The sequence below is a fragment of the Babylonia areolata genome, chromosome 18, assembly GCF_041734735.1.
Source record: "Babylonia areolata isolate BAREFJ2019XMU chromosome 18, ASM4173473v1, whole genome shotgun sequence".
NCBI lineage: Eukaryota > Metazoa > Mollusca > Gastropoda > Neogastropoda > Buccinidae > Babylonia > Babylonia areolata.
Window position 1 is genome coordinate 54,942,406 of NC_134893.1, and position 21,987 is coordinate 54,964,392.

Below are 21,987 nucleotides of genomic sequence, written 5' to 3' on the forward strand. Positions count from 1 at the left end.
TTTAGAGCACCTGAGATGTGCAGTGTTTTGTTATTGTCTTCAGAGCACCAGAGATGTGAAGTGTTTTGTTATTGTCTTCAGAGCGCCAGAGATGTGCAGTGTTTTGTTATTGTCTTCAGAGCACCAGAGATGTGCAGTGTTTTGTTATTGTCTTTAGAGCTTCAGTATTTTTTAAATTTATTTTTGTTTGTTTGTTTGTTTGTTCCAGGTGGCATGATGTGCTGATAGAATTCCCCAACAGACTCAAATCGATCAAGACACGGCGGAAACCCAATTTCATCAGCAATAAGGAAAACGTGCAGGTGGGTTGGAACAGAACAAATCATCTGTTTATGTTTCTTTAAATGATAATGAAATTATTATCATTATAATGTATCGTTATTTTATAATTTATAATAATTTATTTTGTTGTTGTTATTTATATAATGATGTTGATGGTAATAATAATAATTAATATTACATTAGTCGTTGAAGCTTTGTCAGACATGTTGAATTATATAACGATTTTTATCCATCACCAAACTGTGAGTCAGATTTCTTCTGTGTGGTTCTGTGAATTTCTGTGGAGTTCAGTCAATATTGATTTTTTTTAAATATACATAATTGATTTTTGCATCATGTTTCTTCCTCTGTGCTTTATAAAAAATACATTCATTGAAGCACTCAGTAGAAATATATATTATTATGTTTGATTAAGTTCTAACTCAGTCTACAAAGCAGAATGTTATCAGTGAATAAAGTCAGGAAAAAGATATTTTGCCATTTAATTTGAAAGAATCATGTTATGGAACAAAATAGTATTACCTAATGTTACAAAGAAAAGCAATGTATAACACACACACACACACACACACACACACACACACACACAATGTATGACACATGCATGTGCAAGCATGTACACACACTGTCTCTCTCTCTCTCTCGCTGTCTTTCTCTCTCTCTTTCTCTCTGTCTGTCTCTCTGTCTCTGTCTCTCTCTTGAAGAAACATCAAATAAAATAAAGCTACACAAACTGTGTGATGTGTTGTGCTCTGTTCATGAGATGATGATCTCCATATCAGATCTCCATCAGGAACAGAGGCAGGTTGTTCCATTGCACCACAGATTCGAAGGGAAATAGAGACCGCTTGATGGTAAACATAGGGCTGACACAAATTCCTTTGGAAAATAGTCACCCATGTGCAAGTTCACATTGACGCACGAATGCAAGTAACAGGCACATGCTCATGCACAAACACAGGTGCACTCATGCTCACTCTTGCATACGCACATGTACAGACATACCACACACCCACACTCACACACTACTGCACTTGTGAACATGCGTGTACATGCACTCTTTTTTCCTGCTTCTTGTTGTTGTGGGGGCATACACCTAAATGACAGGGTTTAAATGCACATGCAGTGGGATTGGATATTCTCTATGATTCATATAATTCACCACATTCCTTTTCCAATGAATACGAGGCATTTGGTGATAAATAAACAGAGAGAGAGGGGAGATTAACTGACAAAATAAGAGACCAGCACAGTGTGTGAGTGACCAAAATACTAACTGGTTGTTTCCCTTTAGGTCCCATACTGTTAGCTGCACAACAGGAGAAAAGAAGGGTGGAAGGACTGCGTTCATACATCACTCACTACAATACCATGCATTTGCTTGGCTTACATTAACCCATTGGCTGCTGAACCTTTACGAAATGTGGCATGAATTCGTTGTGCAGATTTGTATGTGGTGTAACTGATTTTGCTGAACAAAAGTAGTGCAATTCCCATAGGAAGAGTCTAATGAATAACGGTGACTGACATCCTGACCTGTAACCTGAATCATATCTAAGGCAACAGCTCTCGACTGATGAACATACTCGTCAGCAGCAGTCAAGGGATTCACAAGAATGGTTGTTGTCACATCAGAGGCTAAGAACCTGAGTCAGATTTTCATATCCCCCACCTGTTATCAGCCTCCACATTATGTTTCTGAAGCATTTGCAGTTCCCAGTTGATAATGCAGTGTAGTGCCACAAGAATCTGAACATCAGGTGTTAATAATGATATTTATAAACTAATCATCAATGGTTCAAAGATTGATATTGTGATTGTGATATCTTACATACCAGATTATAGTGATATGAGCTGAGGTCATCAGTTAGATTAACATGATACAACCACCAGCGCTACTATTCTGGCATTTTCCTGCTTACACATTTGTGTCAGTGATTTGGTAGAGGTATCAGTTTGTGTGTGTGTGTGTGTGTGTGTGTGTGTGTGTGTGTGTGTGTTGTCATTGATGCCTCTGTGCTGATGGACACAAATGATTTTTGTACACCACATACACATCTAAAGGCATACATGCATTAATGCTACATGGGTATCATGCACACAGGCAACAGTACATGCGGAAACATGGATACCAGTTCATGTTGAGCTGTCACACACACTGCATGTATTTGCAGGCACATGCACATAGACCACGTGTGTCCTTCCTATCTCTACTCAACACACACACTCTCTCTCTCACACACACACACACATACTGACACAGTCGTGTGGTTCCAGTAATCAGATTAAAACTTAAATTAGAATCTGGATTGTAAATCATACAGTGGTAATGTCATTTAGAGTGATCCTGATTTGTGAACTCTTCAGTTGATGCCAAAAAGTTCGCTTTTAACTGATGCTTTGCTGACCTCAGTTGTGTTTCTTCTTCATAGATTTTTTCCTTGTTTTGTACATTTGTATGATGAATTATATTTCTTGTTATAGATCTCTTGTTTATAACCTTTGTACACCTTGCTTGATTGTCACACATTATTTATACACAGAGGGAAATAAAAGACCAAAAAACAGGGACTTCCAAAGTGAAATGTGAAGGAAGCAAACAATGAAAAAAACTTGCTCAAAAACCAGACAACTATTTTTGTCAGAATAGCAACAGAATGTGTTTTGGGGCCAAAAAACCCTTCCACTGTCCCCAAATGACCTTGACAATGATTTTTAACAGTCCCCATGCATTGTCCTGTGTTCAGCCTGCCCAGGATGAAGGGAGCACCAACAAGGAGCAAACGACGCAGGGGCGTTTCGAGGTGGAGAAGGTCCGGCCATCAGGTGGTGGGGGCAAGGGGGGTGACCTGACGCCAGCCTATGCAACGTTCAAGGGCGTGCGCAGCCTGAAGCACAAGTACGACAAGAACTACCAGGAGGGCATGCGCAAGAGCTCCTCCCTTCACGACCTCTCCACCCAGGACAGGGACCTGGCCCAGTCCCTCGCCTCCTCTCGCTTCCTCAGCTGCTCTGGGGATGGTCTGGACGTCCTCACCGGTGGTGTGGGGGCTGGGGGGCGGAGCAAGGCGGGCGGGGGTGGGGGTGGGGTCGGAGGGGGCTTCTCCACCAACCCCTACTTCACCATCCCCCGCACCTCGTGGCCCTCGCGTGTCCACCCCACCACCCCCCTCCTGACCGCTCCCGCCGCCCACCCCTCCCTCTTCAACTCCTCTTCCTCCATCTCCTCCACCTCCTCGAACAACTCCGCCACCCGGCGAGGTTCCTTTGAGGAGCGGTCGCAGCTGGGTGGGGGCAGATCAGGTGGGGGGGCACTGCGAGACCGGCGGCATAACAGAGAAAGGTCGGCCAGCCTGAAGGAGTTCCCCACCATGCTGACACTTCCGAGGGAGTCTGGGGGGAGTCTGGAGAGTGTGGATCGCCGTACAGCATCTGTGGGCAGTGCTCTGGCAGCGCGACCTGAGGCTGATGATCTGTCGCAGAGCATGAGCGCTGACGAGACTGACAGCAACGAGACAGATGAGCTCAAGGTAGAGGTGGTGGTGTTTATTGTCTGTTGTGTTGTCCACTGTGTGATGATGTTTTTTGACTGTTGTATTGTCCATTGAGTGATGACGTTAATTGTCTGTTGTGTTTTCCACTGAGTGTTGATGTTTGTTTTTTTTGTTGTTTTTTGTCTGTTGTGTTGTCAACTGAATGATGGTTTTTTTGTCTCTTGTGTTGTCCACTAAGTGATGATGTTTTTAATCTTGTTTGTTATGTTGTCCATTGAGTGATGACATTTTTTTCTGTTGTGTTTGTCCCCTGTGTGTGTGAATGTCAAAAGGGTGTGACTTTGCTTGGGTTATAAGATAAGGTACAACTTTATTAAGAAAAAGAAGTTTATTTACTGTTGGTAAACTCACAAAATGTGTCTTGTTTGTTGTGCGTTTTGGGAAAAATTGTGTGTGGTGTGTTATTTGTGTCTGTGTGATTACTGTTTCCTTTTGCTGTTTCTGTCTTTTCCTATGTTCATTCTTTCCTCTTATTGTTTGTTGATAGTGATAGTCATAGTGATTTTTTCTTTTCATTATGATGTTTATTATTTTATGGAACAGACAGAACACTCAACACACACAGAGACATGCATGTTCACACACACTTCTTTCTCATTTCAGTGTTGTCATATGTGTCACTCTGAACAGCTCATTATTACATGCTAGTTAAATGGAAGAAAAACATGGGGGAAAAGAACATGAAAGAAGTGGGAAGAAAGGAATGTAAGGAGAGAGATAGCAAACTAGAGAAAAGTGCTGGGAGTTGAGAGAGAAAGTCAAAACCAAAGCCATGTGTGCTTGTTGAGATTTCCTTCATGAAAATGACCTTTGTGTCCCTGTAACCCTTACCTGTCTGTCTGCTATCAGTCAACACCCCCACCCCCTGCATTCCTCCCTGCCTGCCTGTCATCCTGTGAGCCTCATCCCTACCCTCTCTCTCTCCTCCCTCCTCTCCCCACTCACTCACACACAGATTAAACCAGACACGCTAGGACTGTACTATGTGTGTTGGCATACATAACAGCATCATTCAGGAGTTTTTGTCATGGTTGTGTTGCTAGTGTACATCTTTCATACACTAACAACACTTCCAACAACAGACGTGCTGAGTTGTTGTGTACAGAACCATGGAGACTGGGACAACAACAGTAGCAGGAAAGGTTAGATATGATGTTTTGTTTAGAGTTTGACAAGAGATGGGGCAGCAAAGGCAGAATGAAAGTGGAAGTTTCAAAAATTTACTGTCCCCCCAGAAAATGGCTGGTGGAAAAATAGAACGTGGGGGCAGCGTCATGATGAACTGAATAGAAGTCTGGTGATTCATGAACATGTTGGCGTAGGATTAAGTACTTTGGATAAAAGGGAAATTATGAGAGGGTCTCACTTTGAGTCTGCTGTTGAAAGTAAAAAAAAAATATGTAATTTGATAGTATGGACTCAGCTGTCTCAAGCAGCTCTGTACTAAATCTGCTTTAAGATTAAGCACCTTGGATAAAAGGAAACTTATGAGAGACTCTCCCACTCTTAGGGCCTGCTGTTAAAAGTGAAAAATGTAATTTGGTAATCTCAGCTCAGCTGCTTAAGCAGCTCAGTTCTTTTTTGAAACTGTTTTTCTTTGGGTAGAGAACCCTCTTTGTTGGACTTGGATAAAATTGACATGAGATACCACATCTGGTGATTTAAAAATCAAAAGGTGTAGGTTTGCAGGGGTGTTAGTGGTGGTTCATGGTGTTATCTTTTCGTTGCGTCTGGCATCTTTTCATTTCTAAGAATTTTTCCCTTTTTCTCCAGTGTTTCTGTGAATGTTGATTTTATATGTTTCAGTCACACACACGTGTGCACGCATGCACGCAAACACTTGAGCATATTCAAATATATATATATATATATATATATATATATATATATATATATATATATATATATATATATATAAGCATATTTGTAAGCATGTATACATACTCAGATACATTCTCTTTCTCTGTCTGTCTGTGAGTGCACATATATACAGGTAGAAACCAGTAGTCTTGAATCTTTGTATTTTAGCACATGAAACAAGTATTTTCTTTTCTTGTATGTTGAAACAAATCAAAGACAGTGTTTCATCAATGATACATGTTCATTTCATTTGTTTGAGTGTCCATTCTTGTTATCAGTCCTAGTTGGTTGATTTAGGATTTATTGGTTTTAGGAAATGTGTTTATTGTCATTTATGTTGCTTTGGTGATTCCCAACAGTGTACATGGTTGTATCCCAGTATAAATTTCCCTTGCTTTCACTTTCTTCTCTTCCCTTTTGTTAGCCTGTATTATTTGTGTGGTTGATTGATTGATGCTGCCTTTTGATTAGGTTGCAAATATCATTTTTTGTATTATTATTTCAGTTATATTATGAAATTTTGCAGCCTTGAGTTATGTGATTGCTTCAGAAGTGTGTTTCAAGTGTTTACTTTTATTCTGTGTGAAGTCTGCCAATGTGCATGAATGCATGCATGCTTGTGTACATGTGTTGGCATGTTTGTGTGTGTGTGTGTGTGTGTGTGTGTGTGCATTAGAACTAGAGTGAGGATCAGAGCATTTCATTATTCTTAAAATCATGTCATTTTCCTAAACAAAATCACTGAATGAAATAACACTGCATCAGTCAAATGATCCAGTTACTTAGGTTAGCTCTGTGTGTGTGTGTGTGTGTGTGTGTGTGTGTGTGTGTGTGTGTGTGTGTGTGTGTGTAGGCAATTGTATATGTGTGTGCGAGTGTGCCTGTGTGCCCATGGGTGAGGAAAAGAATAAGTGTGTGGGTGGGAGACAGAGAACGTAAGTGAGAGCAAGTTGTCAGTGATGATTCCATGTGCTTTTCTGGCATCCAGCCCAGTCCTGACATGCGGAGCAGGTTACAAAATAACATTCACAATGGAGACATTATATGATGGTTGATTTGACAAATGCCATCTTTGTTTTAGGTTTAGCTGTCAGATGAGTCTGTCTGGGGCTGTGTAAAAAATGGTTGCTTTTTTTTGGTTTGTTTTTTGTGTAAATGGTGGAAAAGCATGCTTTTGTTTTGAGTTTGGTTCCACTTCACCCAGGTTTTATTTTGATAGCTTTTGCATGTATTTGTATATATATATAAATAGCTGTGTGTGTGAGTTTGTGTGTGTGTGTGTGCATCAAGCTTTTATATCTATCAGTTCACTTGTGAGGTTCTTTTCAGACACTTGTTGAATAATATATGAATTATTCTCTTTTTCTTCATGTAAAAACAAGCAGTCAAGTTCAAAATTAATCAGTTAAGAAACACAAAATCTTGCCCTTCATTGAATGATGGAAGTGGTAACAATCTGTGCTCAACCACCTTCTTCTCTCCCACACCCTCAACACCCCCTAGAAGATGAACAAAGATAACAGTTCAAAATTCTTTTGTGTTGTGTATGGTTTAGATGGCACGAAGTTCGGAAATAAGTGCTTCTAATAGAGCCCACCCCTCCTCTTCTGCTTCGGCTAATCCTGAGGCTTCTTCTCCATCCAGCAAATATGAGGCAAGTATTCCTGCTGTGTGCAGCCTGCCTTCCCAGGCCTTGTGTGGGTGGGTGGGTGTATTGGGGGTCCTCTGCTATGTATAGTTGAAATCTGAAGGACAGACAGATTTGCTAAAGTCAGAAGTAATAGCTTCAGTTTGATATAATGTTTGTTGTGAAACGATAATTATAGAATTTGTCATTTCATGTTATCATGACAACGATGATAAAGAGTTGGTTGTCGAATTATAATGATACTATTATTGATTGATACAACAATGATGATAACAGACTTAACTGTCGAATGATGGTGTTTATGATACAAGGAGAATAACAGGGTTAGTTGTCAAATGATAATGATGGCATTGATGACACAACAATGCTAATACAGAGTTAGTTGTCAAATGATAATGATACTTCTAATAATGTCATGATAACAATAAGAAAATACATAGAATTGAAAACAAAACTGACAGACATGAAAAGTAAAGGGGTAGAAAGAGAGATGGAAACCAAAATTTATTTTATCACTCTAACAGTTTAATGAATCATGCTGTGTGTGTGTGTGTGTGTGTGTGTGTGTGTGAATCAGTAAGTTAAAAGTTCAGATTATAGATGTTGTGGCCAGAAAAAACAAAAAAATTGTAATATGTTGAACTTGCCATTGAGATATATATATTTGAAAATAAGTTACTTAACATATTATGTTTAACAAAGTACATTGTTTCTGTAACAGTTTAACAAACAGATTTTGATTTCGCTTAGTGCATGAGTGTTTGGCTGACATGCCTGTTTTACAATAGAAAGTGTACAGGTAACTAATTTCAATCTGTTGTAAAAAGAAACGTTTTCAGTTGTATTTGTGTACATGTTTTTTATTTTATTTCATTTCATTTTATTTATTTTTTCATTTATTTGCTTTGGTTGCACTTTTTTCTGTTTGAACAGAGTACACAGCATGTGTCAAAACAAGACTGCAGCATAACTGGGTTTTATTATTTTCATTGACTTTGTTATTTAGGATACTGCGGTTTTCTTTTTGGAATATATTTTCTCCCCTTTATGTTTGGACACTGCTGTGAATAACCAGATCATAATACTCAGCTGTTCGTATTATTGCGTTTATCCTTGTTGCCTGTCCCGGAGACTGCTTATTTGGAGCTGGTCATCAGCGTTATCTTCCTCCTCCCCACATGTAATGTCCCCTCTGCCTGTGTCTTCCCCCCCTCTACCCTCACTGTTTGTGCAGTGTAAATACACCAGTCCTCTTTTCCCAGTGCGTCACCAGGGCCCTGCATTGTGCACATTGCTCCACATTTGTCCACAGCATCTGAAGAATTTTCACCTTTTATTTATCACCAGCGTGTGGCCATGTCTGTGTTTACTCTTGAAAATGGCTGCTGTTAACAGTGGTTCTGTTCTGTTTTTCTTTTTTTTTTCATAAAAACTGTTAGAAATCCCAGTGAACATTTTTGTTTCTGTTGTCTTTGTCATTGTTTTCTTGTCTGCTGTGCCATTGATAGCTCTACTTCCATTTTGTGCAGTACTCATGTATATAAGCCCAAAGAATAAGACACATATAGTGCATGTGTATGATGCCAAAATGAAAGAGAAACTTTTGAAAGGCAAGTTTGTTTTGGTCTGGTGAGAAATGATCATTGAGGTTTTGTTTGTTTGTTTGTTTGTTTGTTTTATCTGGTGATAAAATCTGGAAGAAAAAAATGTATCCACATGTTTGTGTGATTTTAGATTCCCATCATCTAAAAAAAAACCCCAAAAAACCCCTACAAAACCAATTTTTATTCATTCAATACCCAGCACATAATGCAGAAGTGGAACAGATTCTTTCAAATTCCCAAGCAAAGGTGGTTGCATATGTACAGCACATGAAAGGTAGACCTTGCTTGCAAAGGTTGCTCACAACATGTGTTGTATGTTAAAACTGCATGCATATATATGAGAATAGGTGGGAGCAGATATGCGATAAGTGCCATATTTTTCAAAGATTTGTATGTTTTACCACCCTGCCCCTTTTCTCAAACCACTCATCTCTTTCACTACGTCATCTGTATGTTCTTTGTAAAAGTTTGTTTCTTGCGGGGTTTGAACATAGAATGCTTTGACTGTTTAACTTTTTATTTTATTTTGTATTATTTATTTACCTATTTATTACTCATTTAATTTCTTTTTGAATTTTTGTTATCAGTAGTATTATTAATATTGTTATTGGTCTGCTGGTGATTTTGATAAGGTTGTTGGATACTACGCAGTCACGTTCAGCGCCTCTGAAGTGACAGTTTATGTTGACGGTAATATTGTCAGACCATCATTGTGTGCTTGTCGTTTGGCTGCAGGATCTCACATATCTGAAAAAAGGGTGGCTTATCAAGCAGGGCCAGTCTGATCGGGTGAGTAGATCTACAGGTCTGTCTTTCTCTTTCTGTATGTCTGTCTGAATATCTCTCTCTGTTTCTCTGTATCAGTGTATGTGAAGTGTGTGTGTGTGTGTGTGTGTGTGTGTGTGTGTGTGTGGCTATGTGTGTAGATTTGTGCATGGGTCGATGGCCTTCACAATTAAAATATTTGTCATTGTCATTGTCTTTGTATCAGTGTATGTCTCTATTGAATAAAATCTTTTCTTTGATTTTGTTCCATTTCTTTTTCTCTGTCTGCCTTATCTAACATTTGATGCATTTATGTTTGGGACAAACAAGGTTTATTCAACAATAACATAAAAAAAAAAGGAGATGGCTCTTGAAAGTGGCCGAATTGTTGGAATGAATTTTTAGGCTTCTTTGTTTGTTTTGTTTTTGTTTTTGTTTTTTTGAAAGGTGTCTTGTTTCACGCCAAAAAGCATTGCATTTTAAGTGGATGTATGGGATTTAGTGTCTAGTGTGACAAGGATGACAACAGTGACACAGCTACAGTATCAGGTTAATGTCTCTTACTGAGATGATAATGTTGTTCTTATTGTGATTGTGGCTGTGAGACCCCTGACCGATTAGAACACTCAGCAGTATGTTCACAGCAAAAAGGGGGAACACTGTAGACACAGTGAACACAGACTCTTTACATAGATAGGAGAATTTGTGGTATTGGAGGAGTAGGAGAGGAGGCAGAGGGGAAAGAGGGATGAAGCCAGTGACAGGGTTGTCAGCTGGTTCTGTCCAGGTTGGCAGCCAGTTGTGGACATCTGTTTATAAAGCACTTCAGTCATGTCTCTGATTGAACAGAAGTGCCATATAGATATCAGTATCTTACTGTTGTGAATGAAAATCATATCATATCATATAACACTTAAGTGAGTGCGTGTGACAGAGAGAGAGAGAGAGAGAGAGAGAGAGAGAGAGAGAGAGAGAGAGAGTGGATTTTTGTTCTGTAATTTGGTGTCTTTTCATTATGAATAATATTGTGAGTGTGTGTGTGTGTGTGTGTGTGTGGAGGGAGGAGTGAGTGGCTGTCAGTGTGAATGTCAAGCAAGCAAGTGTGTGCATGTGTTTTCAAACTTGTTGTGATTTGAGAAGCACAAAAGGAAGAGGAAGAATATATCCTGGTTTTCTGTTGTTGTTGTTATCTTTGTTTTTTTGTTTGTTCTTTTTTAGTTAAAAAAAAATTACGTCTTTGATTTACCTTATTCAAGTAAACCCAGAGAGCCATTACTCAACTGTTTTCACCTATATTATGATTTATGTAACCAGATACATGGATTTACTTAACACAGCTGAGGTGCACAGTGTAAAAGCAGAATAATAATGCAGGGTTGCCAAGAAAGATATACTGCCAAACCTGTGATTTTTATCTTTTCCTCCCACAGCTGAAATACTGTGTAGGTGTCAGGTTTCAGAGCCACATAAAGAAAGAGATTAAATGTGACACGAAGTGACAGTATATAATATATCATTCATGTCATCTGCAGGCAGGAAGGGCTCTTACCACCCAGCATAGCTTCTGCCTTGAAACATACATGTTTATGTAAGTAGCTAATTTACAAGAAATCGGTGCAAGGCAAACAGTGCAAAGAGGGGGTTTGCGAAAACATACTTTACCACCTCTACCCCCCACCCCCCACCCCCACACCCCCACCCCCACACACACTCTCATACAGGGAGCAGGGATGGGGTTAGAGGGTGAGTGTGATTCTGAATAAATGAAGCTGTTTTGCATTCTCTGAACTCTTTGTAGATGAAACATCAAGTCCAACACCATTTTTTTCTTATAGTTGTCCTAAGAAGAGCAATATCCCTATCTAGTATCTTTTTTGTTTGTTTGTTTTGTTTATTTTGTGTTATGGTTGGACCTTGTTTTGGTACAATGGAAAATGTGGTAATGTGTCTGCCTAGGAAGCGAGAGAATCTGACTGAATCCCATACTTGTCAGATTTTTCTTCCCATTCACTAGGCCTTGAGTGGTGGTGGTGACATAGTCATTCAGATGACACGGAAAAACTGATGTCCCATGCGCATCATGCATTTAGCGCATGTGAAGGAACCCATGGCATCAAAAGGGTTGTCCCTGACAAAATTCTGTAAAAAAATTAAAAAAATAATAATTTTTAATTTAAATAAAAAACCCGTTTTGATAGTTTATTAAAAACAAATACATTTGGATACACTATACAGGCAAGAAGGGAAGAAAAGTTTGGCGTTGCACCGTGGCAACACGCTTTCCCTGCAAAGAGCAGCCCAGATTTCAGAGAGAGAAATCTGTTGTGACCAAAAAAGTTATCCAGTCCAGTACATTGCCAAACAATACAATACAATGCAGTATAATACAGTAAAGTACCATACCATTCTATACAATACAATACAGCACTGTCAGGCTGTGCCTCAGGCTGAACATTATATACAGGGTACATAAAAATGAAGCAACTCTTCATAAAAGCAGGTTTGTTTTCACGCAGTGTTCAGAAATACCAAGAGATGGGTGGTCTACCACTGGTCTCTCATTGAATACACAATGACTGCTTCAGGTACATGTTCACCTTGATCACCACGCGTTTGAAAAATCAATGTTGCGGACAGTAATTGACAGCTACTCGTTGGTCTATTAATGATAGCTGTGGTTTTTCATTGTTTAAAATTGAAGTGTGCGTGCAAGAAAGCACCTCTGGTTATGAGTGTTGCTAATTACATTGGTTGCATAGACCACTGTTTGCCAAAAAAAAATCAGCATCATTTCACGAAGCCTCCAAGAAGAGAACTTTGCAAATTCCCAAGTGGTCCTTAACTTTTTATGAATCCTGTAGATCGTGTGTCCTTTCTCTTGTGAAGGACAGGCCTTTGCAGTGAAGGTGTACAAAAAGCCTGCTGCTTGAGCATGCAATGTACAGTTTGGTTGGAATATTCAATGCTGTCTGTGAGAGAATAAATGGGAAAGGTTCCTCCAGAAAGGGAGCTTTAAGAAAGGTGTGTGTGTGTGTGTGTGTGTGTGTGTTTGTACATACATGTGTGAGTGTGTTCATTGTGTTTATGATGTTGTGTTCATTTTTGTTATAATTTATATGTTTATTTCTGATATGTGGAAATAATATTTTAGAATATATAAACAAATAACCTTTTGTGGAAGTTTAACGGGCTTATGTATTGATTGGTAGAATAATTAAATTTAGTACATAATCCAAAAAACAAAAACAACAACAACAAAAAAAAAACAAACAAACAACCCCCCCAAAAAAAAACAAAAAAACAAAACAGCAGTCAAAATCAGAATTTGTTTGTATTGGTTTCATTTGAATTTGTGGAATAACAGTACATAATCAAAATGCTGTGAAGGCCAACTGATTGAAAAAGATAGTCCTCAGATTCTCAGAAAACATTTAAAGGGAGAAAGTTTGGGATATTTTTCATGTGAACTGGAAAGTTGTGTATAATTTAGCTGTTTTCTTAAACTGCTCTGTTCTCTTTCCTCTCTCTCTCTCTCTCTTTCCCTCTCTCTCTCTCATTTATGTTTATGTTTATCTCTTAGATAATCTTACTTAGTAACAGAAAACTGGACATTCAGTAAGCATGATTTAAGTAAGTACATACCTTTACCCATCCACTCCCTTCCTGTCCTAAAGTATGTTGGTAAAGAATGCAGAATAATCCCTGTACAGGTCTTTCCTTGTGCAAAGCTTTGAGGAGGAAAGAAGAGTGAGGGAGAGGGGTACAGTAAGTTCAATAGCTGGGAGGATGGGTAGTAGTGTAGGTTTGTGAGAGGGTGGAGGTGAGAGGGTGTCAAGAAAGAAAAAAGAGTGGTATTACTGCTCTGGGAAAGCAGAAGTGTGTAGCACGCCAGCTTTCAAACACAAGCTCCTGAAGATCTGGCATTCAGAAACGGAACTTTTACAAACAACTTCAGCATTCCAGCAGGCCAACTATGTCCTGATCTGTAATCAAGCACCAGACAAGGGGTGTTACCATTCAGCAGAGAGTGGAGAGTGAAGAAGAGATCAGATCTGAGACGACAAGTGCCCAATACCTTCAGTGATCCTCAGAAAAGCTATGGTGTGGAGGATTGAGGTTTCATTGTTGGGGCAAATCCCCTTGTTGCCTGGTCCATTGATCATTGCTCAGATCAGTGAGGGCTTGCCTGAATGGAGTCACAGTGGCCAGAACATCTATCATCTTTTATCTCTGCCTGCACTCGTGTGAAGTCACCTGTGGTGGGACAGCAGTGAAGAGAAAAGCTTGGATTGGGAAGTCTTGTTGATCTTGACTGCTTATAGATCTTTGTGATGGGGAGTGTCCTCTCTTTCCCTCTCTCTCTCTTTCTTCTGCCTTCTTTTGCTGTCAGACAGGCATGTGCCTGTGCGCGTGCACACACACACATATTTGTATGCCTGCATGCACACACATCCTCCCCCCCATCCTGTTTTCCTGGGATGATTATTGTCCATTACACTTGATGTGGGTGGGTGTTGATGTTAAACCTGAATGTATTTATTTGCACACACATACATTCACTTGTTCTCTCTCACCCATTCATTTATGTGCTAAAGTGTTTGTTCTTCAATATAATGCCAGTCCAGATTGAAATGAGTGTTTAGAACTAGAAGTGCGTATGTGCACACCCACATTCCCTCTTGCTCTCTTGCTCCCTCCCGCTCTCTTTCCTTCCTCTCTTCCACCCATTCTTTCTCTCCCTCTCTGTCACACAGAGGGGTATTCATGCACAGACACACACACCCACTGTCTCCTGCCTTCACCCCACCCCTCCTGTGCACTTTTCTCCCCTTTCCGTCTCCACCATTTGTTCATGTTAATCTGGGCACAAACACTTAAGCTTTCTCCAGTGTCAATAAAATGTAGGTTTAGCTAACTATTCATGTTGACTTTTAGTGGTGGGAGACCATTGACTTCAAAGGTTACTTACATGAGTGGTTGATTTGCCACAAGCTGGTGAACTCCGAGCTTTAGGACTGTTGGTGTTTCGGGGAGTCCTCTGAAACTCTCTGGGCTGGGTTTCCATCAGTTTTGCTGATTTTGTTCTGTGTTTTTATTTTGTGTTGTTGTTTTAGTGGACCTTTTAGTTTGTATTTGCCAGTGCTCTGCAACAGACAGGGAAATAACCTTATGTCGGTAATGACAACTCTCAGCTGTGGTTTACAGAACCAGTTATTTGTGCCTCTTGGGATCATCATTTCATATGTGGAAAATGGGGTGAGGGTAGCCTTTCTGAGTTTCTCTTTTTGCTTTACTTTTTCAGGAAATTGTTTGGTGTTTGATCTTATTGTATGGAAAATGTCATGTCATGGTGTGGTATCATCTCTTGAGCAATATTTGTTAAAGATTACAGAGAAAAGGTATCAGAAAAAAAAGTTATACTTTTGAAATGAAAAAAGCCATCCTTTGCGGTGAGTGTAATGTTGTTGTTAATTGTGCTAATATTGTTATTGTTTCAAGGAGTTCAATCTTTTTTTTCAAGTGTTAATATAAAAAAACAACAAAAAAACACTTACTGCTCATCTGAATACTGTTTTATAATCTAGACACATTAAACTATCTGGTTTATTCATTCAGAATCTGTTTATGTTCATTGAACTAAACTCCGATGAAGGAAAAATCAGAACATATGCAGGACATTAGTGGACGTCTTTTTAGCTCTATGGCAACACTTTATGCAGGACGTCAGCTGACGTCTTATTGGCACTGAACTGATTAAATGAAAGTACTACAACTACTACTGCTCAAGCACCACAGGTCCTAGACTCCTGAACGATAGCATTACAGCGGATGAAGAGTAAGGACCGTAAATTATCCTGCCCACAGAAAGAAAGCACCACCCCCTCCTCCAAACTGCCTTCTGAATAAAAACAGGGTTTTTCAGTTGAGTTGGTCTCAAGAGAGAGAGAGAGAGAGAGGACTGCCCACTGCAGGTATTAGGAAGTGTGAGTGGCAGCAGTTCTGGGCTGTCAGCGAGGATTAACACCTTTCTTCTCAGTTGCTCAGTACACATACCTGGGGATTACACCTTTTGGGGTCTTTTGTTTGGAATTGAACTAAAACTTGTCAAAAACAGCTGCTGCTCTTATGTTGGCCAGCTGTCTCCACCACTGTGTGTGGTCGCTTGTGTTGAATGTGTAATCCCCAGTGCCATGTTTTGAGTGTCTTGTCTTTTTAAGGAGAACAGATTATTTTGGCTGAGTTCCTGTTTTCTTGCTGAGTGTTTAAAAAAAAGTTGTTGTTTTTTTAAGCATTTTAGTATGTACTTTTTTTTTTCTTTTTTTTAAAGCTATTCATTTATTTATTCATTTATTTCTATTCTTTATTCATCTGATGTATTTTTCTGTTACTTATTAACATTCAACAGTATTGTGACTCATCCAAATTTTGTTTTTGTTCTCCTTGATTTTTGTATTTGTTTGGCAAGAATAGAGGGGGATATTTATGCTAGAATTAAGCTTATTGTCTTCTTGAAAAGGTTTGTGATGATGACAAATCGCACACCAAAATTTGCATGATTGTTTGAATAAAGGGATTGTCCAATCAGAGGTTGAGCATGATATTAAGAGAGACACTTTCTCTGTGATCTCAGTTCTCACCAGTCATCATCACACACAATCCATTCTGAGGCTCTTTGTCTCTGGACCTTACATTTGTCGCAATCTCCCTTTTGCTTCATCAAAACCCATCACTCAGCTCTTTCAAGTCCGGCAATAAACCTACTTCTTTCCAAAATAACTACTGTGTACCCTCCCCTTTTCTATCCATAGTTTATTTGGCCTTCTATGTTTGTGTGTGTGTGTGTGTGTGTGTGTATATATATATATATATATATATATATATATATATATATATATATATATATATATATACATACATATATATATATATATTGTGTGTGTGTGTGTTTAAGTTTTGTTTTCCATCCCCTTGTTTCAGAGTTTTGCATGCGTTTGAAAGTTGGGTGTGAAAGTGCTTTGATTTGTTCCAGCACAAGATTTAGCACTGTATAAGTACATTTATTACTATTCTTATCATTAACTAGTGTCATAATTTAACCCCTACTATGATGCATCATGTTCTGTGATGCAGATGATGGCAGAGCTAACTGTGATCAGAACTGACTAATATTTATGCAGTGAAAATCTTTAAATGCTTTGAACACCTATGACTGTCTGAAGTCTGTCGTGGTATGATACTGTTTCCAGTACTTCACCACATGAGCACCGTTTGCTGGATTCACTGTTTTTCTGGTTTGTCAACTGTGTTCGAATAGTGGTCTCAATGTTTCTTCCAAGTTTGACTTAGCATCTAGATAGTCAGTTGGATGAGACAATCAGCTAACACATGGCACACTGAAAAAGATCTCATGGCAACATAAGTGTTGAAGAAATCCACTCTGACAGGTACACAAATGTATGTGCATGTACTCAAGGCTTCACTTGTGCATTGGGTTATGCTGCTAGTCAGGCATCTGTCTAGCAGATGTGATGTGGCATATATAGGTTTGTCTGAATGCAGTGAAACCACCTTGAAGAACTGAAACTGTGTGTGTTCTTTGCACAGGAGTCTCGGAAGCACTGGTTTGTTCTGGGTGGGAACTCTCTGAAGTACTACAAGGACGCCAAGGCGGAGGAGACCAACAGTCTGGATGGCCGCATTGACCTGTCCACTTGCTTTGAAGTCTCCGAGGTATCCACGCCACGCAACTATGGCTTCAAGATTAAGGTATGACTGTTGTTATGTTTGTCTCCCCCCCTCTCCCCCCAATTACACTGGCTCTCAGTGCTGCAGCCATAGGGGCTAGCTGGCCTTTGGGGACCATCCCAATGCTGACTGTCCTAAAACACTCATGGCTGAGAGAGTTGGGATGTAACTTGGGCAAGACACTTACTGCTATAATCATATTCTAGCCCAGGTAGTCAGGACGGCAGATTCCTCCTCTGTTTTTCTGATGGTCAGACAGACTTGACTGACAATCATACAAATTCACCAGAGGTTCAAGATTGTGGTGCTTGTCCCCAGGATAATTCTGCAAAAGGCTTTTGATATTTATTATTGTAAACTTAATGTTTCTTTATGTGTGCTTCATGCCATTTCCTGGTTCATCCTCTGGTAAGCACTGTGTTTTCCTCACCCTACTTTTTTAGCCCATGGTTTTCAGTATACTGACTAGTCCTTTGTGAACCATGGGAAAAAATCAATGTGAATTTCATTTACATATACCAAAAAAGGTGTGGAAAAGCAGTGTGATGCAATGCAGACACACCACTTGTCCTTTGATTAGTTTGTCTTTTTAAGAACACAGTGAATGTCTTTGACTGTGTGGCCTGCATGACAAAAGAAAAGGACGGTTGTGCAGACCCGGAACGGAGAGTACATTCTGGCCGCCATGACCTCTGGGATCCGCAACAACTGGATGAAGGCCATACGTCTGTGCATGGACATGCACAGCTCTTCTTCCAGCAAGCGAGGCCTGGCCACCACGCTGACCGGCAAAGCGCTGGCCAATCTGACGGCCCGCACCACCGACGATTTCGACACCCGGTCAGGGGCGTCAGCCAGTGCCACCTCCACGGCAGTGGTGACAGGTTCCAAGGGGGAGACGGCCTTCCAGCTGGTGGGGCGCCGTGAGCCAGGCAGGAGGGAGAACCGGAATGTGAGGCGCCACCACTCTGACGTCAACCCCGGCAATGTGAGCAAGATGTTCAGCATCAAACCGTTCACCACCAACCTGGACCAGCCTGACCCCCCTCCACCTCCGTCTTCGTCGTCGTCGTCATCTTCTGCAACCATGAGCAATGCTTCAGCAGGTGAGGTCAAAGTGATGTGATGTGAGGAAGGTTTAAGTTCTTTGGCAGGTGAGGTTTGTGCACTGTGAGAAAGGTTTAAGTTCTTTGTCAGTTGAGGTCAGAGCAGTGTGTTAAAGGTCAAGTTTTTCAGCAGGTGAGGTCACTACAATGTGAGAAAGTTTGGGTGGCGGTGAGTGTTGGTCGTTTTGTTTGTTTGTGTGTTTGTGTATGACGAAATATGTCCTCTTAATTTTGACATTTATTTTAGTTTCAAGAATAAAATGATAAACTTTTTACTGAGACTGTTGCCGTTAGTCAGATCAACATTTCTGGGTGGAGGTATATTATTTTGAATATTTGTTTCCTAAGAAATATTTCTGTATTACTGGTTCCTCTTTTTTCTGTTCTTTTGTTTGTTGAATTTTTTATTCTGAACTTGAAATTCTCTGCCTGTACGGATTAAACAAAAATTTCTGTTTGAATAAAAATAGTATGAGTCTCTTTAATACTGTCATTCATATTGCCAGTAAAACTGGTTAGCTCTGCATCATTCAGCACAGAAAAAAAAGAAGAAAAATTTAGCTTTTTTCTGCTAATGAGTGCATGTGTGTATGCTTAAGTGTGGTTAGTCATTTTTGGGCGTGGTTGCTCATGAATGGGCAATTGCAAGCACACTGAGTCGAAAATCAGCCTAGAGAAATGTGCTATACAAATGCCATTCGTTATTATTGTTATCATTAAACGAAAGCATCACCCACACGCAGCAGACGGGGGACAGAGGCTGCTGCCCACCTCAGGGCACCATGCCGGCCAGGAGGTGGAGAAAGTGGACTCCTCCCCGAGGGCATCCAAGATCCCTAGACACCACAGCCCGTCCTCTGAGTCCCTCCTGCACTCAGCCCCGGGCAGTTCCCTCCCCCTGAAGCGCTACGTGGAGGGCAGCGACAGCTTGGTGGTGGCAGCACCTGTACTCCAAGGGGTGGAGAGTCGCCGCAGCAAGCGCAACATGACCGGCGATGGCGGCAGCGGCAGCATCAAGGAGGAGGAGAAGAAGCGAGAGATGATGCGCCGTGCCAAGTCACCCAGTGCCCGTGTGATGGAGAAGTCTCGGGCAGCCAAGACCCCCCGACTGCACTCCCCACCTCCTGACGAGGAGGGGTTCGAGTACCACAGGACCCCAGGGTCGGGGCAGACCGATTCGTCTCAGCTGTTGTCGGACACGGAGGATGATATGGATATGACGATCAGTTCTGAGGTGGGTGTCTTGTTGTTTGTGTGTGTGTGTGTGTATGTGTGTGTGTGTTTGGAGGTATGGGATGGGAATGGGGTAGGGTATGAAATAGATGTGTGTAATGTTTTGTATGGTTGAGTATTTTTGTTTCGTGTGTGTCTGTTGGACACGTACACTCTCAAACACAACACACTTGTGTGTATGAACACTTTTATGCCTACATACACACACACGGCACACACGCCTGTGCGCACACACACACACACAAACACACACACACACGCACACTCAAACATACACTCACACACACACGCATGAAAACATACACCATCCCCCGCCCCCAACTCCCATACCCTCTGGAATCTCAACAAAAATCCAAAGAGATGTCATGCTGATAAAAATCCTCGTTTCTCCAGGAGCCCTACCTGCCCAGCGGAGGCCATGACGAGCAGGACGGTGCACACACAGACTCTGTGGGAGATGGCATGATGGTGGAGCTTCTGGAATCAGAGGTACTGCTTCCACACACAGACACTGGGCTCTTCCTTTGGCTTGAACCGCTTGCATGCTTTACTTTTGTTTTGGGGCCAACACTGCTGTGTGCTGAGTTGCAGAGGGTTCATTCAGAGTCTGGAAAAGTCTTAGGGGGGAATGAGAGATCCATTTCCAGGGCTGGAAAAGTCTAGAAAAGTCCTGGGGGAAAAATATGCTTTGCCCTTCAGGGTCTGGAAGAATCATGGGATTTTCATCCACACCAGTCACCATTCAACAAAGAACTTAGTGCATTTTTAAAACAAAAATACAAACAAAAAGTGCAGTCAGCAAAGAGTTTAATGCATTTTGAAAACAAACAAGCAAACAGTGTTGAAAATCAAGCATTGATGCCATGATATTTGCTGATCTCTTTCTTCAGTGTTGGAGCATACAGATTTTGGATTCAGTTTTGCATGGAAGATTTTCAGTCTTGTCTGGAAAGTGTCTGGGAAAAAATATGGAAGTTTTGGTCCCATCTGTTGGAACCTTGTGTTGTGTGTTCAATTGTATTAGCTTGCAGTGTCAGTGAATGTTGTTCATTCTTTGATGGAGAGCATGCATCTGAAGGAAGGTGTAAAAGTTGCTTTTTGCCCACACCGCTTGACAGACATATTCGGCGCTGGAACTTGAAAAGTGTGCATGGATCTTGTGCAGTGCCAGATGACACATTTTCTTGATGAAAATTGTGGATTTGAAGGAAGGAGTAGCTGTTGCTGTATGCCTACACTGTCTGGATAGACATGTTCATTACTGAAGTTGAAAATTGTAGTCTTGCACAGTGCCAAATGACACATGTCTGTTGGTGGACTTCACTTTTGCCATGCGATTAAACGCTTGATACTCAATATATATCGCTAAAAATTAAAATAATAGGTGTTTCTTTCCCACTTCTTTTGCATATCTCCCCCCAAAAAGAAACATTGCCGGCCTCATTTACCCAGACATTTCCACAAGGTTAAAAATCAGGCTTGAGATTCTGCATCCAATAGTCTGAAATAAGACTGAGGGAAGATTTGGAAAGTGGCTCACTTATGATTCTCCGTATAATTATGGAAGTAATGTAGTGATTTCAGACAGAAACAATCCTCATCCTCATGTCTGGTTATCCAAGAGGGGTGTGCAAGAGAGGTTGTTCTTATTAATCTGTATGTCTTTTTTAAAAAAGAAGTAAAAAAGGTTGTATTTTACATGTTTCAGACTCTCTACATTATGGTAACACTTGTTGAAAGTTTCTTTCATGTTGATATTTTTTTGTGATCGTGGATCTTTCTGCATTTTCAGTTCTGAAGGGAACACTTTCTTGATGAATTCTTTGCATGATGGTAAAGATGGTCAGTTCCTGAACTGAGGAGGTTTTAATCTGAATCATGTTTGCATTCACCATGTTTATTTGCACCAGGATATAAAAAAAAAATGTAATGTGGGCAAACGCTTAACACTCAACAATGAACAATGGCTGAATCATTTTGGAAGAAATGAGCATTGTGTTTCTTAGTTTTCTTTCGGGTGTGGGAATTGTTAAAGAATAAGGATTTGTACATAGTTGTACAGTTTTAATTTCTTCTCAGATAAAATTGTGACAGTGTAAAGACTCTTTACCATCATACAAAATCTTATGACTTTAGAAAGAAAAAGGGATGTTACCTTTTCTGACTCCAATAACAAACATAAGAGGATT

The 21,987-nt window shown here is 40.4% G+C and overlaps 1 protein-coding gene across 4 annotated transcripts in view; it reads left to right on the top strand.

Moving 5' to 3' along the window:
* Positions 1–21,987, top strand: part of LOC143292921 (uncharacterized) — an 80,605-nt gene that overhangs the window by 31,815 nt on the left and 26,803 nt on the right. For 2 of the 4 annotated variants that reach the window (XM_076603614.1, XM_076603617.1), the window contains exons 5-12: positions 209–302; positions 3,030–3,812; positions 7,252–7,350; positions 9,684–9,737; positions 17,319–17,480; positions 18,115–18,565; positions 19,309–19,799; positions 20,192–20,287. In XM_076603614.1, the coding sequence (XP_076459729.1) occupies positions 209–302; positions 3,030–3,812; positions 7,252–7,350; positions 9,684–9,737; positions 17,319–17,480; positions 18,115–18,565; positions 19,309–19,799; positions 20,192–20,287 (2,230 nt within the window). The remainder of the gene's footprint in view (positions 1–208; positions 303–3,029; positions 3,813–7,251; positions 7,351–9,683; positions 9,738–17,318; positions 17,481–18,114; positions 18,566–19,308; positions 19,800–20,191; positions 20,288–21,987) is intronic. The other 2 variants (XM_076603615.1, XM_076603616.1) reach the window with 2 other exon arrangements.